This window comes from Eurytemora carolleeae, unplaced genomic scaffold (assembly GCF_000591075.1).
Source record: "Eurytemora carolleeae unplaced genomic scaffold, Eaff_2.0 scaffold85, whole genome shotgun sequence".
NCBI classification, from domain to species: domain Eukaryota; kingdom Metazoa; phylum Arthropoda; class Copepoda; order Calanoida; family Temoridae; genus Eurytemora; species Eurytemora carolleeae.
Window position 1 is genome coordinate 187,838 of NW_019396334.1, and position 15,976 is coordinate 203,813.

General features: G+C 30.7%; 1 protein-coding gene and 1 long non-coding RNA gene across 6 annotated transcripts in view; both read right to left on the minus strand.

The window, feature by feature from the left end:
• Nucleotides 1-1,969: 1,969 nt before the first annotated feature.
• Nucleotides 1,970-4,046, minus strand: LOC111701149 (uncharacterized). The gene is made up of 2 exons (XR_002765153.1): nt 3,813-4,046; nt 1,970-2,398 (listed from the first exon to the last, which is right to left on the minus strand). It is a non-coding gene; the product is annotated as an uncharacterized LOC111701149 (long non-coding RNA).
• A 3,158-nt stretch (nt 4,047-7,204) lies between these two features.
• The window catches only part of LOC111701142 (ubiquitin carboxyl-terminal hydrolase 2), a 28,762-nt gene continuing 19,990 nt past the window's right edge, over nt 7,205-15,976 (minus strand). For all 5 annotated transcript variants that reach the window (XM_023472309.1, XM_023472308.1, XM_023472310.1 and 2 more), the window contains 10 exons: nt 15,603-15,658; nt 13,688-13,785; nt 11,588-11,675; nt 11,235-11,317; nt 10,678-10,753; nt 9,390-9,496; nt 9,191-9,256; nt 8,487-8,539; nt 7,943-8,021; nt 7,205-7,703 (listed from right to left, as the gene is read on the minus strand). In XM_023472309.1, the coding sequence (XP_023328077.1) occupies nt 7,631-7,703; nt 7,943-8,021; nt 8,487-8,539; nt 9,191-9,256; nt 9,390-9,496; nt 10,678-10,753; nt 11,235-11,317; nt 11,588-11,675; nt 13,688-13,785; nt 15,603-15,658 (779 nt within the window). In that variant the 3' untranslated portion in view covers nt 7,205-7,630. The remainder of the gene's footprint in view (nt 7,704-7,942; nt 8,022-8,486; nt 8,540-9,190; nt 9,257-9,389; nt 9,497-10,677; nt 10,754-11,234; nt 11,318-11,587; nt 11,676-13,687; nt 13,786-15,602; nt 15,659-15,976) is intronic.

Here is a 15,976-nt window from a genome sequence, read left to right on the forward strand (position 1 = left end):
TGTATACATTTTAAGCTAACAAGATATCTAAATCTGTTTTAAAGTAACTCGACTTAAATAATGTTCATGGAAATATCGGAATATTGGAGCAATCGAGTCGCAGATAGTATGAGGAGATAACTCGAAATTGTTCATTAAAAATTAGGATTTATTTGGTTTTATATATCGGTATATTTCTTCCGAAATGTAAATCCACGAAAAACATGAAAATTTAATACATTTCTTTACAACAGATCTTTTTTAAATTTTGTCACTGAGTAAGTAATTTAAACGATTTCCTCGAAACGATGTGGATTTTTATTTAGAAAATTTGAAAATTCATGATTTAAGACCAAGCGTGGCGAAACGATGGGAGTAACTATGAGTGATCAGGGCAACACGCCGGGCATTTCAGCTAGTTATAATAAATTTGGTACACCCTAGACTAACCAGAGCCGGCGATTTAAAAAATTCAAGAAAATACGACTCGGGTCTAAGCTGTTGTTGAGCCTTATTTACGGCTCGGGCTTGCAAATTTAAGTTGCATCTATTTTTCAACAGAATTTAGTTCATAAAACCGGTTTAATGTTGTATTTGGCGGATTTTCATAGTTGGAATTGGTGCATTCCGAGTTTTGATGAGAATAAGACCCAACATTGAGCCTTATTCTTCAGTAAAACCAACCAAGGTCGGTTTTATTTTCATTGGGCCTAACTCCTTAAGTCGAGCCTAAGATCTCGCAGCTGTCAATCACGTGACACAAGCTGTCGTCAGAGTTGGGTCTAAGATTGGGTCTTAAAGCTGGGTTTAAGGAATTAAGACTCGAGCCGAAGCTTTTAAATCGCGGGCTCAGGGCGAGATGCGTTCGATTTTTTTCTACTTAAAGGGTGTGTTCGCGAAAAATGAAACATTCATTCTTGTTTCCGAGGATTTTTCCTAATGAAGACGATATTTTTCCAGGAATTTTCGAAAATCCACCACCAGCAGTGAAAACAAGTGGTAAGCTAAATAATATTTTTTTAAAAAAAAATATTATGAAATATCAACTTTATACGAATGCGTTGAAAAAAATCGATGATTATAGGTTGTAATAGGTAGGTTGTTTGGAATTAAATTGATTTGTTTTTCAAGTCGTATGTTGCAACTTTCTGAATTTGTGTGGACGCTACGTTCTTCGCGCGGTATGAGTCGTGTTTACCAAAGTTTTCCTTATAAATGCAACAGATAGAAGTAGATAAGTAACGAAAACCATCAATAAATTTTCGCCGTAAGCCTAAACCCCCTTTAATTTTTCGCGAACACTCCCTTTAAATTCAACAACCTTTAAATCTACAGAGTTGTCTTTTAATACTTTTTCTTTGACAGCGCATATGCCCCTATGAAGAAGTATAAAAGAGAAAATGCAATGTCAAATTTATCTCTAATATGTCAAATTGTAAAATACCTTTCTGGAATAGGGGCAAACTGTTAAATCCGCGATTTCCAATTAAAGTATTAGTAAATTTTAAAACACATCTTATTTGTTTTCAATAAATTCAAAATAGATATGTACGAATATAAACAACTTTTGAAAGGTGTCCTGTATCATGATTTTAGTCGGTCAAAAAACTGAAAGCAAAATATTGCCACCAATTTTGAAATATATCGTTTAAATAATAAAATTTCTTTTTAAACGCAATTTTGCACGAAAAGTTTCCAAAGGATGTTTTTGTGTTTTTATGGCGTTATTTAAGCGTACTTTATTTGTAAACATGAAAAAGCTTATGTATAGTTTTTGAACTAAAAAACCCCTCCTTTCCGCTTCCTCCCTTTAAATTGTTTCACAAAAGTAAAAAAGTAGAATATCTATTACAAATCTTTATGCCATGTTCTGCTCTAGGCAAAAATGCAAATAGCAACAAAATGATATTTTCAAACTGTCGACTAAGGACTGCAAAGTGATAACGCTTATATAAATCTAAACAATCATATTCTGTAGGGAAAAAAGGTATGACTGTTCAAATGCATTTATTAAATTACTAAACTTTTGTTTTGAACAAAATTATATATTTATAGATATTTACAATCTGAGACTAAGATATCTTTAATTGCGCAAACATGAATTTTCATTTCTTCCTGCATGTAGTTTTCTTTTGAATGTTTGACCGTTAGCTGGCAAATATAGCATTAATGTTGCCGTAGGATGGAAGACGACGGTGAGTTTTGTGAAACGGTTTGGATGTCGTCTTTTCTGAAGACGACATTTGGTCCAGTCTTGTATGTGGAGATTCTTCACGGATTTCAGTCACAGGTTCGATTAAACTTAAGTCTTTTTCGTCACATATTTCCGGAATGGATTGCAACCAGAACTGTTTGATGAATTTCTTCAAATACTTCTCATTAAGTATTTTCAACTGATTATCCTCAGATCCCATTCTAACTGAAAATAAAAATAAATCATTTATGGGACACCCTGTATGTAATAAAGAAGAATAATTTGTGCAGGCTAATATTATCCCTCAGTGCTCCCTAAAATATAATGGAAGTCAAAATTAAATCAGAAATACTTAATAATTAATTAATTAATTAATTTCACTTTGATTCAGAGACCTCTAAATATGTATAAACTGACTTAAAAGACAATCTTTTTTAAATTAGATTTTATATTAGACCCGGAATTAGAAACGCGATGCCTAGTTGCCTTGACACTTTTCTACTCATTTTAACCCTTAGATAGACATTGGTAGGCGATTATATCAATACAATGAATTATGAAGACGACTTTTTAAGTTTTGATTGTTAACAAGCTTTTTTAGCATTTACAAGTTTATAAGTAATCAAAGAAAAGCTTTTTAACTGACAGCTTCGATACTTCTATGATTGTGTATATATGCTGTTTAAAATCTCGATATACATAAATATTTAAATGGGAAGTCGTCTTCATTGTATTGATATAATCGCCTATCACTGTAAATAAATTTGTAAGACAAAATCTAAATTTTTTTTATTTACATATTGCAAAAAGAAGTCATTTTAATTGTTATTATCAGTGAGGCTCACATTGGTCAAATATAAACATATTTTCCACAAATAATGATTCCGATATCTTAAATTTAATACGAAATGATGGCAGGCTATGACATGTGTGTATTACACTGCTGATTAGTTCACATTTATGTAAAGGGGATTCCCCAAGCCACATACTTTGTTAAATAAGAGCTGGGAGATAAGAAAAAAAGAGAAAATTTTAAATATAGGAATTTTGAGTTTTAAATTTATTAAATTTTTCTACGCCAAAAGGGGAAAAAAAAACAATTTTTACACAATTGAAAAAAATCAGCTATTGAAAACTTATGCATGTACAATTATGTCACTTTTTTCTTTGTCAAATTATCTAGTTTATTATATAATTTTCCTCAATTCAATATCAAAATTCAGCAATTGAGCTAGAACTAAACCTTTATGCAAGGTACCTTACATTCATGGATCATATGTTTGTTTTAATCATTGCAAAAGTAGCTAGTTAATTAATAAAACTATATTTTGGGCGGAAACCGAAAATCAAGACTATCAGTTTTCAGATCGGAAAATTTAAAGAGTTTAATAGTCGTCTTTAAAGAATCATCCTTTTGGGATACAATGATAACCAGAAAACTCTGAAAAAGGAAGACGACCTTCAGAATCAAGTTACAACTTTTAAAAGTCCAATGATTTCAATTGTGCAATTGCAGATTGCAATTGTGTAATGTAAACAGACCCATTTCAATAAATAAGTGTCTAGTAAAAGTATTTGCTATAATGTCGTCTTCCCTTTCCATATTTTCTGGCTATCACTACTTAGTTTAAAATTATACCTGAAATTTTTTTGTGTCTTTTTTGACTCGTTCTAATTGCACGTTATTGCTGCACACTCTATAAAAATCCGTTTGGCTCTTAAAGCTCTTGCATGAAACTAATTGTATAATAATGCTCTAAGAGCAAAAGAGTAGATAACTCTAAGAGTATATATTTATCAAGAGCAAAGTGCAATGAGTACTGTGCAGGGTAAGGCTATATCTGTGGAACTGATCAAAATTAGATAAATGTCTTATCCGTAAGAATTAGAATCATATACCCAAAGTAGGAGTTTTGAGCGTCGAATTTGCGCTTAAACTCAGGATTTACAGATCTCTAAAAAGTTTAATATGTCTCAAATGAATCCGAAAGAAATTTTCTGACACATGTGAATAATTTTACTTAAGTTTTCTATTTTTACTGTTAACCTTTGAAATCAAAAATGTCATGCAAAAAATATTTGTAAATTCAGAATTATATTATACCAGTCTCCACGGCCGGAAATATCGGAATATGTCGGCCATGTCTGCAGGTTATCCGGCCGGAAATTCCGAATATTTATAATGGTTCATTTTGTTTCCCATCACGTTTCGTGTTATCAATTCTTAAAGAAAATAAAGTGTTTCAGGAAAAAAAAGATTAAAACAATATTTATAATCAATTTGCTTTTGTAATATAAAATCAAAATATCTATATTTGGCACATTATTATTACGTATAACATTTAGATAGTTGATTTTATAACAGGGCATTTGATAAATATAAACCTAGTTGACTATTAAACCAATAGAAAATATACATGCACTCTCCGTTACATTACAGCTGTAGGAACAAAATAAATTATTATGAAGAAAGAAAAATTTACAAATTTCTTGGTTTTTCGATTCACATTTACAGGGTGACCCACACAGAATAAGATTTTAGTGAGGATTTAAAACTTTATGAACTTTATGTATCCTTGGTAGTTTCCTGAATTTAACCTAAAAGTATCACTATTTGAAATCTGCAATGTCGTCTTTAAATTATAACTCTTTGTGGGGACCCCTGCATATAAAGGCAAACTGAACAGATAGATGAGTAGATAGTCAAACAGATATATAGACAAATAGAAAGATAGCCGAAATAATAGATAGCCAAAAAAATAGACAAGTAGATAAATAGAAAAGTAGACAGATAGAAAAAAAGAAAGATAGACAAGATATACAAATATGTAGAAAGGCAAATATATATGATCGACAAATAGATAGATAGACAAATAGAAAGATGGACAAATAGATAGATAGACAAATAGATAGATAGATAACTGGATAGAAAGGTCTACGAGAGTTAATCTAGAAAATCTAATTAATTATTTAAGAATCTGTCTAATTTTATAATTTAACCATCTGACATATAAGCCCCATCCCGGCCAATACCCCAATACCTGTCCCTTTACCACATCCCAATTCCCCCCTCCCTCCCCCCTCTATCCCAATTCCCGGTGGGTATAGGTGAGGTTAGGGGGAGGGGGAAATTTCGTGATCTCATCTCGTCTGAATTTCCAATAATAATAATATTGTCCTTAATTTGAATACTTGCACACTAGTTCCAACCAGATCTCCTGGTTTGACCCAAATTCTTCAAATTTCACATCTCCAGAGGCAAGTACAGGGTTACCCACAAAGGTTGAGACTTCAGAGACGATTGTACGGAATTTATATACTCAATTTCTTGCAACTCACTCCTTTACGTCGAGTTCATTAGCGCCTGATCCAATCAGGGTTCAGTCATGTGTTTGTTGTCTATTCTGAACCAATAGAAATAGTATGGCGGTAACATCTATCTTTCTATCTATCTCATTATCCAATCAGAGATATGAATCCTTCAATTGGCGCTATCAGTAAATGGAAATATTTACTTCTATATTCTGAAACTGTTAACTGTAAACTTGTTTTCTTTGAAAAATTATTAGATAAGCCATTCTAAGGCAGAATATAAAATTTAACCAAGGGATCGTCATGTTTTTAGAGTTTCAGGTAGTCTTTACAGTCTTATCCTTTAAGTTAACCCTGTATATGCACTGTAATTTATGGATGGGGAGGTATGGTGGTAGTCAAATAAGTAATTGGTTTTACAAATATATATTTTAATTGGTTCTATTTAATCAAAGTGAACTAATCTAATCTTAGAATTGTTTTGTTTTCAAAATCAAAGTGAAAACTTCTATTTAATCCGATAATCAACGTTTGACAAATCTAAGGTTTACACTATCATGGGTTGCAATAAGCTGATCAGAAAATTCATTGCTCTTCAGTCTACCATTTCTCTTTGTAAATCTTGTTTCGCTGATTTGTCTGTTCAAATTGTGCATTTTCAAAATGAGAACGGTCTGCATTATTTTCTGGGGAAAGTTTTTCATCTTTAAAGGGAGTGAACGGCAATGTATTATAGTTAAACTGAGAGTGTAGTATTGTGAAACATTTTTTAGAAATCATTTGAGACCCATATAACGTTTCCATGCTATGTTTAATTACCTTGTTTGAGTGCAAAGTCGACGTTCAAAATCATCCAATGGGGTACGTTTTGAGAATTGTTTTTATTAAATAATTAACTAACGACGTCGAAAAATGTATCAAAAATTTTACAGTAAACTAATTAGATGTTTAGGAAAATATTTATCAATAGAAATTCATCATTAAATCAATGCTAATATCATTTATTTCTTTTTTTTATTATATTTATTTTCTTATTTTTTACGAATTTGTTCGCATATTTCTACAAATTTGTCAAATTACATAAACAAATAACTGAATAAGATTACTTAATTCGATGATAAAAGTTAATTTTCCCAACCTGTTCCTAAACAACTAATTAGTCTCCTGTAGAATTTTTTTTTACATTTTTTGTTGTCGTTATTTATTAATTTTTAAAAACCTATTCTTAAAACGTATCCACCTAAATTTATAATTTTCAACGTCGACCTTGTGCTCAAACTCAGTAGTTATACATAATAGAAACGATTTATATGTCTCAAATGATTTCTAAAAAATAATTTCCACAATACTACATTTTCAGTTTAACCACCATACATTGCCGGCCAATCCCTTTAACTATCTAAAACCAAAAAAAATGTCCCCGATTAATTGGTTTAACCATTGGACACAAACAAACAAACAAACAGACAAACAAACAAACAAACAAACAAACAAACAACAATATTCTGACACATGTGAATAATTTTACTTAAGTTTTCTATTTTTACTGTTAACCTTTGAAATCAAAAATGTCATGCAAAAAATGGATAAATTATTGATAATGTATATTTCATAGTTCTAGCGATTTACATATTAAAAATACAATATTTTATATATTCTATATATATTCAATATAATTATCATGAATTTGAATATTTATGGGATTGCTCACAAAATAAAAAATGGAGTTTAAAAAAGTAAAATGGTTGTTCATCGAGGTTCAAAATAAAACTTGAATGGATGAATTTATAAAAAGATGACGGGGATATAGGGAGGTCAAAGAGGTCATTGAGGCCAAAAGATCTAGGAGGTCAAGAGGTAAAGGTGGTTAAGGGGTCAAGGAGGTTAAATTGAAAAGTCAGGAGTTTAGAATGTTTATGAGATTTGGAATTTGTTAGGTAATGGTTATGAAGATGAGATGGACAGGAGGTCAAGAGGTCATATCTTGTGAGTCAAGAGGACAGAAGGATAGATGGCCAGGATGACAGAGGACGTCAGTAGATCAGTTCAGTTGATCTGAAGGTCAGAGGTTATAGGAACTCATAAGGTCAATAGGTCAGAAGATCATATGAGGTAAGGTGGCAGAAGATGAGGTGTACGGAAAACTTATGAAAGTAGTTCGAAAAATAAAAGATATGCTTCGTTTGATATTACACTCCCGCTAGAACTGGAAGACACCCTGCAAAAAAATGTTTTTTGAATATTTTTTTATACTTGAAACCTTGCAATCAAAAAGTAAATTTAGAACAATCGACTTTTGAACAACTCATTGAGAAACAATACCTCAATATATGTTATTCTTCAAAATCTGAAAATTTTCTTGCAAGAAATTATCATAGAAATACACTTGCCCTTTTAACATGGCAAGTCTACTATTTATTTGATGTAAAATTATATATGTCGTCTTTGTTATTTTACCTGGAATCATTGAAATAATGCCATTGACTGGTTTTAGGATTTCTAGCGTAGGCTGTATAGTGACCACTGTAAAGGGTTCCTAAAATCATAATATATAAAAATAAAGATGGGCACAAATATATAATATAAGAAAACATGATTTTTTTTCTTTGTAAAAAAGTGTTAACCATTTCCAAGAATGAGGTAAAGGAACTTCTGAATAAATTAGAGTGAAATGATGGTTTATAAATAAAAAATAGTGAATGGAATAATGAATGATAAATAAATACAAACAAATTAATAAATGAATAATGAATATAAGAATAAATAAACAAATGAACAAATAAACAAATGAATAAATGAAAAAATGAAGAAATGAAGAAATGTAGAAATGAATAAATGAATAAATGAATAAATGAATAAATGAATAAATGAATAAATGAATAAATGAATAAATGAATAAATGAAGAAATGAAGAAATGAAGAAATGAAGAAATGAAACAATGAATAAATGAATGAATAAATGAATGATTGAATAAATGAATATATGAATAAATAAATGTACCTGAATGGTTAGAGACTGCATAGCATGAATAAGTAGATCTACCAGGACAATCACTAAAGAAAAAGAAAACATTGTTAAAAATATGAAATTTTTAAACAAAAAAAACCAGAACATCTAAACTGGTTTCTCAATGTTTTGTTTATTTAAAATTCAAGTCTGAAAATAAAATACACTTCAAATGAACTATGATCATATTCATATCAAAGCATACTTAAGGACTTGAAAAAAAAATCTAACAAAACTAATAAATATTAAATCATTAACTACCAAACAAAAAGAATCAACAATTTAACAGGAATTTTATTGAAATTTTGACCGTGAAAGAACTTTCCAAGATTAAATGAAATTTTGATGTAAAAATCTGATTTTAATTCAATAAATTCAAAATGTACAAATGAAAAAACCACAAATTTAAAATTCAACTAATGTAATCGTTGCAAACAATATTACAGGCTTTTATGTAATTATATTGGACCAGCTCCCGTTTTTAAGTTTACTATACTTGCTATTAAAACATGAGTGGCTACTTTGGTGGTTAAATTAAAATTGGTTGGTTGGTTGATTAGTATGATTAATTGATTGATTAATTGATTAAATGATTGATTGATTAATTGATTAAATTAATGATTAGTTGATTGATTGATTGATTAATTGATTAATGGATTACTTGATTTATTGATTGATTAATTGATTAAACTCTTTACCTGAACTTGGAAACGTCGAATGATGTTAAAGGGAAAGTTACAGAATTACTTAATTTAGATCTGTACCTGAACAATTATAATATGAGTGTCCACAAATTTTTTTAGCCCAATCGATCCAGCCGTTTGGCCGGCTATAGGCATAATATATGTATATATATATATATAAATGTCTTGTTTTATTATATAATAATAATCTTACTTTTCTGTAGGAGAGAACCGTTTAAGATGAACCACTAGAACTTTAGGAAGTTTATATAAAGAATAGAATTTAGTGCATCTTCTTCTTGTTTTACACCGACCACAGGTCTAAACATACATTATTTTATTAATAGAATTAAATCTATTTATCTATCTATTATTTTTTGATAAAGCCTCTAGGAAAGTATTTTATAGATATTTTTATTTTACTTTGAATATGATTTTTTATTTCTTTTTTATTTGTGATAACCAATTTAAGCTGGAATGAATTATACCTCCGCACATTTGATTAATCATAACATAACAGTTAAAATGTTAAAATGTTCGGAGATCGGAGCGTGGATACGTTTTCAGAATTAGTTTTTTTTTAAATTATGAAATAACGACAACGAAAAATAAAGTAAAAATTATACAGTAATCTAATTAGATGGTTCGGAACATACTTCTCAAAATAAATCAATGCTAAAATCGATTATTTTGTTTTCATTATTAAATTGAATTCCTTATTTTCTTTGAATTCATTCGCAGATTTCTTAAATTCTTCAAATGTTGTCTTTTCAATAATAATTCTAGAAAATCTGCAGAAAATCTTTGTGAATAATGAGATACCAGAATAATGAGAAATTAGAAACTAATAATTGAACAAGATTACTTATTTTTTTATGATAAGATTAATTTTTAATTTCTCAACATGTTCCTTTACAATGACGTCTGTAGTTTATTGTACAACTTTTTTACACTTTATGTCGTCGTTATTTAATAATTTATGAAAACTAATTCTGAAAACGTATCCACCCCCAAAGTAGGAGTTTTGAGCGTCGAATTTGCGCTTAAACTCAGGATTTACAGATCTCTAAAAAGTTTAATATGTCTCAAATGAATCCGAAAGAAGTTTTCCACAACACTGCATACTCAGTTCAACTACCTTACATAGCCGGTCACTCCCTTTAAAACTGTTTTGATTACTAGTAATTAAAATTATCCTTTTGTCCATGCTATTATAAAATCTTTCATCCATGTCTTTTTAATTTACATTTTACATCTTTTTAACGTATCTACCTACAAAGTAGAAGTTTTGAACGTCGAATTCGCGCTCAGGATTTTCAGATCTTTAAAAAATTTAATATGTCTCAAATGAATTCGAAAGAAGTTTTCTATAACACTGCATACTCAGTTCAACTACCATACATAGCCGGTCACTCCCTTTAAGAACAAACAACAAAAGTAGAATATGCAGATAACGGGAAAATAATAATTATTTTTTCAGAGATTAATATATTTGTTTTTACCGGCATTTCATCTCCATCCATCACTTCTTCTTTAGTGAAGTTCTCCAAGCATTCATGCAAACTTATTTCACCAGATCTTAACAACAACAAATCGTTAAAAATTTAAAAAGAGAATTATTTTTTTATCATTTGAATGGAACCCAAAAAAACTGTGCGTTTAAAGACGTCATTTTGTATATTTGATATTTTTAAAAAAGTGAAGATACAATCTCAAGAACTGACGAGGATCAACCCAGACCGAAATATATTTTCAATAAATGTGGAACTAACATCTACTTTTTTACTCTACAGAGGTTTGGTCCATCACCATCACCGAGTTTTTAAATGTTTTAACACCTTGAATTTCGACTTAGTACGCAAAATGGGTTTTTGTTTTTTAAGATTGGATTTGAATTCATAACTTTAGTCAAGCAGTCGTCTTTTTATTCTACAGTTTTATGGGTACCCCTGTAAAATCAAGCCACCTGGAAGGTATAGGTAGAGAAATCAAGCTACCTGGAAGGTATAGGTAGAGAAATCAAGCTACCTGGAAGGTATAGGTAGAGAAATCAAGCTACCTGGAAGGTATAGGTAGAGAAAGGTCCCAAAAAGGTTCAAAGGTCACACTTTCGTAATCACATGAACTGCAGCGGAGCGTGGACTGAAAATAAAAGAGAATTAGAATTAAAGGGACTGAACACGATACTTTCAGTAAATTTCTATGTAAAAACTGACATGTGCGATTCACAACGATACCAACAAAAGCTTTGTTAGATCAAGAATTTTTGAGATGTTCGAATTTTTTATCCTGAAAAATGATTATTTTCAATTTTTATATACCAATTAACTGTCCGACAACTATATCGACTAGTTTGCTATTATATACCTTTAACTGTCCGACAAATATATCGACTAGTTTGCTATTATATACCTTTAACTGTCCGACAAATATATCGACTAGTTTGCTATCGTCTCGTCTCAAATATCTTTTCCAAGCCTCCATTCCCTGCTCCTCAACACTGGGAAAAATTTACTTTAAAACAAAAATGTTATAATAATAAAAATAACAAGGATAAAAAGATAATAATCATATATGTATATAAGTATGGGAACCCAGTCCTGCCCAGGTTACAAAAAGTTTATCCCGCCGTTTACCCGCACTTGAAAGATTTTACCGGGAAACTTAATTTTCTCTATTAAAGTCGACCCACTCAACTTAGAAATTTCAAAACCAAGCTAAGAACATTCCCGTGGGTCTCACGAGTTGCCCAATCAAAATTTGAGGCAAATCGGTTCAGGTTCCTGAGTTATGATCCGTCAACAAACAGACAGAAAGACAGAGATTGCAACTTTATATAAATAGATATATAGAAATTGAATAATGATAATTTTAATAATATAATAAAAACTAAAAAGAAAATAATCCAGACCCGAGATCTATACATATTCAGATTGTTTTAATATATTGCACTGCTATAGTTGAATAAGTTAAGTATATATATCAATAATGATAAAAATAACACTAGTGATATAAATAATAATAAAAAAATAACAATAACATGAATAAGAATAATAGTAAACATAATAAAAAAAATAAATAAATGAAACTGAATAAATAAAAATAAATAAATAAAAATGGATAAATGAAAATGAATAAATAAAAATGAATAAATGAAAATGAATAAATGAAAATGAATAAATGAAAATGAATAAATGAAAATGAATAAATGAAAATGAATAAATGAAAATAAATAAATGAAAATGAATAAATAAAAATGAATAAATGAAAATGAATAAATGAAAATGAGTAAATGAAAATGAATAAATGAAAATAAATAAATGAAAATGAATAAATAAAAATGAATAAATGAAAATGAATAAATAAAAATGAATAAATGAAAATGAATAAATGAAAGTGAATCAATAAAAGTAAATAAATGAAAATGAATAAATGAAAATGAATGAATGAAAATAAAAAAATCAGGATGACTACATGAAAGAATGAATTACCCCTAAGGTTTGGTAACAAACCAATATACACAATCGTAAAATATCATATTTGTTTTATTTTGTAAACTAAGCTATAAAATGCTTCATATACCTCAATATATAACATTCTCAAGACAGGGGGTGCAAAAATTATTGACAAGATAAATAAAATTAAAATCACAACATTTTTTTCTCAAACTTTAATTATTTGATTTGATTTTTTTATTGTTGGAAATATCTTGGGTTGCAAAGATATGGGGATTAAAAAATCAGAGATTTTGGCAAAGACTTAATTAATTCCTTTCAACTGTGACAGAATTTGTTTTACAAAAACATTTTGCATTCATTATTTTTTTGTGACACCCTATCTAATGGTCTATAAACAGTATACTAAATTTACTAGATTGTGTATTGTTTTCAAAGCTATAATTGCCTAGTCCAATATTTATTTTTGTTAAGCCAGTTTTTGTCAAATAGAATAGAATATTTTTTAGAAATGTATGTATTTTAAATATGAAGGTATTTCATACATATTTACATTGTTTAAAAACAAATTTTGTCATTTAATGTAGACACATGATTATTTTATATTTTTATATAAAAACTAGCCTTGGAACCCGGCTTTACTTGGAAACTCAGTTTTCCCTGTCTAAGTCAACCTACTTCACTTAGAACTTTTAAACCTAGCACATTGTCGGGGTTCTACAAGGGTCCCGATCAAATTTCAGGCAAATCAATGAAAGGGGTTTATGAGCTATGATCGGACATACTAAATAACTACTTTCTAATTTTATACAATCCTGTTGTAGTGACTAGCTTTTCCCAGCTTTATATTAATCTTAATAGTCTAAGTTTATCCCGCCCTTTATCCGTGCTTGGTATAAATAGTTAAACATGATTTTAGTTTAAGTGCCCGGCGTTGCACGTTGAATTTCAAATTGTCCAACATTGTTTAACCTTTTTCACCTCCGACGTACTCAAGGCTCCATCAAAAATCAAAAAAATGTAGCCAATTATTATAAATATTAATAAAGTAAAAAACCTAAGATTAGAATCTATTTCGGTATGAATAGATTGAGGTTTTACAGTCACCCTGTTTACGTCTTCGTGTAATCCTTCCAGTAAATATCTCAAGAACTCCTGCACATATCAAATTTATTAATTAATTAATCAATTCAATCATATTTACAGTAACTACCCATCTTCTAAATTAATTGTGAACATGTTCTCTTTGTGTACATCGTAAAACAAAACAAAAATAATTCGTGGATTTTCAAAATGTTCAAAATTTAATGAAGATCGAATTTTGATGGAGACAAATATTTGAAATTTTGATCATTCATAAACCTTCCCTTGGGTCCCTAGATGTCCCACAAAAAATTTGGGCCCGATCGGTTCAGCCGTTTTGACGTTTATTGGATACAAACAGACAGACAGACAGACAGACAAGCCAAATATATATATAGATAACCAGATGACTGTAGAATAGGAAGGCGATATTAAAGCAACATTGAAGTGCATTTGATGTTGTTGTCACAAAGCAAATAGCTTTACTGCTAAAAATTCCACTGATAAAATTCCAAAAATGGTCTGAGGAAAATAATTAGAACAAGGGAAAAACGTTGGATAAAAAGTTGTGAAAATGTTGAGAGTCAAATGTAAAAATAGATTTCGTGACAGAAGCTCCTCAGCTTCCGAGTTTGTCTCTTCAAACTGTTTTATCAGGGTATATAAACCAGTCCAGGAGGTTTATTGGTAGAGATGGGCAGGTATATAAACCAGTCCAGGAAGTTTATTGGTAGGGATGGGCGGGTATATAAACCAGTCCAGGAGGTTTATTGGTAGGGATGGGCAGGTATATAAACCAGTCCAGGAGGTATATTGCGTAGAGATGGGCGGGTATATAAACCAGTCCAAAAGGTTTATTGGTAGGGATGGAAAGGTATATAAACCAGTCCAGGAGGTTTATTGGTAGGGATGGGCGGGTATATAAACCAGTCCAGGAGGTTTATTGGTAGGGATGGGCAGGTATATAAACCGGTCCAGGAGGTTTATTGGCAGGGATGGGCGGGTATATAAACCAGTCCAGGAGGTTTATTGGTAGAGATGGGCGGGTATATAAACCAGTCCAGGAGGTTTATTGGTAGGGATGGGCGGGTATATGAACCAGTCCAGGAGGTATATTGCTTGGGATGGGCGAGTATATAAACCAGTCCAGGAGGTTTATTGGTAGAGATGGGCGGGTATATAAACCAGTCCAAAAGGTTTATTGGTAGGGATGGAAAGGTATATAAACCAGTCCAGGAGGTTTATTGGTAAGGATGGGCGGGTATATAAACCAGTCCATGAGGTATATTGGTAGGGATTGGAGGGTATATAAACCAGTCCAGGAGGTTTATTGGTAGAGATGAGAGGTATATAAACCAGTCCAGGAGGTTTATTGGTAGGGATGGGCGGGTATATAAACCAGTCCAGGAGGTTTATTGGTAGGGATGGGCAGGTATATAAACCAGTCCAGGAGGTATATTGCTTGGAATTGGCGGGTATATAAACCAGTCCAGGAGGTTTATTGGTAGGGATGGGCGGGTATATAAACCAGTCCAGGAGGTTTATTGGTAGAGATGAGAGGTATATAAACCAGTCCAGGAGGTGTATTGGTAGGGATGGGCGGGTATATAAACCAGTTTAGGAGGTTTATTGGTAGGAATGGGCGGGTATATAAACCAGTTCAGGAGGTTTATTGGTAGAAATGGGCGGGTATATAAACCAGACCAGGAGGTATATTGCTTGGGATGTGCAACGTTCTTAAAAACTACAAAAAACTTGTTTGATGCGTTTTGAATTTTTGAAAACAAACCTTGTTTTAGATAATCGAGATAAACCATTAGTTAAAACCAACAAAGTGTTAGTTTTAAAATTTGGAAAAATGAAAGGACAAATTTAAATTGTTTCCTAACCTGACTATCCTCCTGGTTGTACCCCGAGAACCTCGGAGCAAACCTCTGTACAGCACCTGAGTATGTACATACAATTAAATCTAAGTATGTACTGATTATGTACAATGTACATGTACATATAATTAAAACTGAGTATGTAGTTAGTATGTACAATGTACATGTACAATAATTAAAACTGAGTATGTCCCGAGTATGTACAATGAACATGTACATACAATTAAAACTGTACCAAAGATAGTTTGTAATATTTCAATTAACGAGAGTATAAATAAATCAATTTCTATTTGTAATGTAATCACGAAAAAAAAATAAGTTTTTGCAACAAACTATGTAGTAATTAGTCCCTTTATCTTTGCAACCCGATTTCGTAGGCC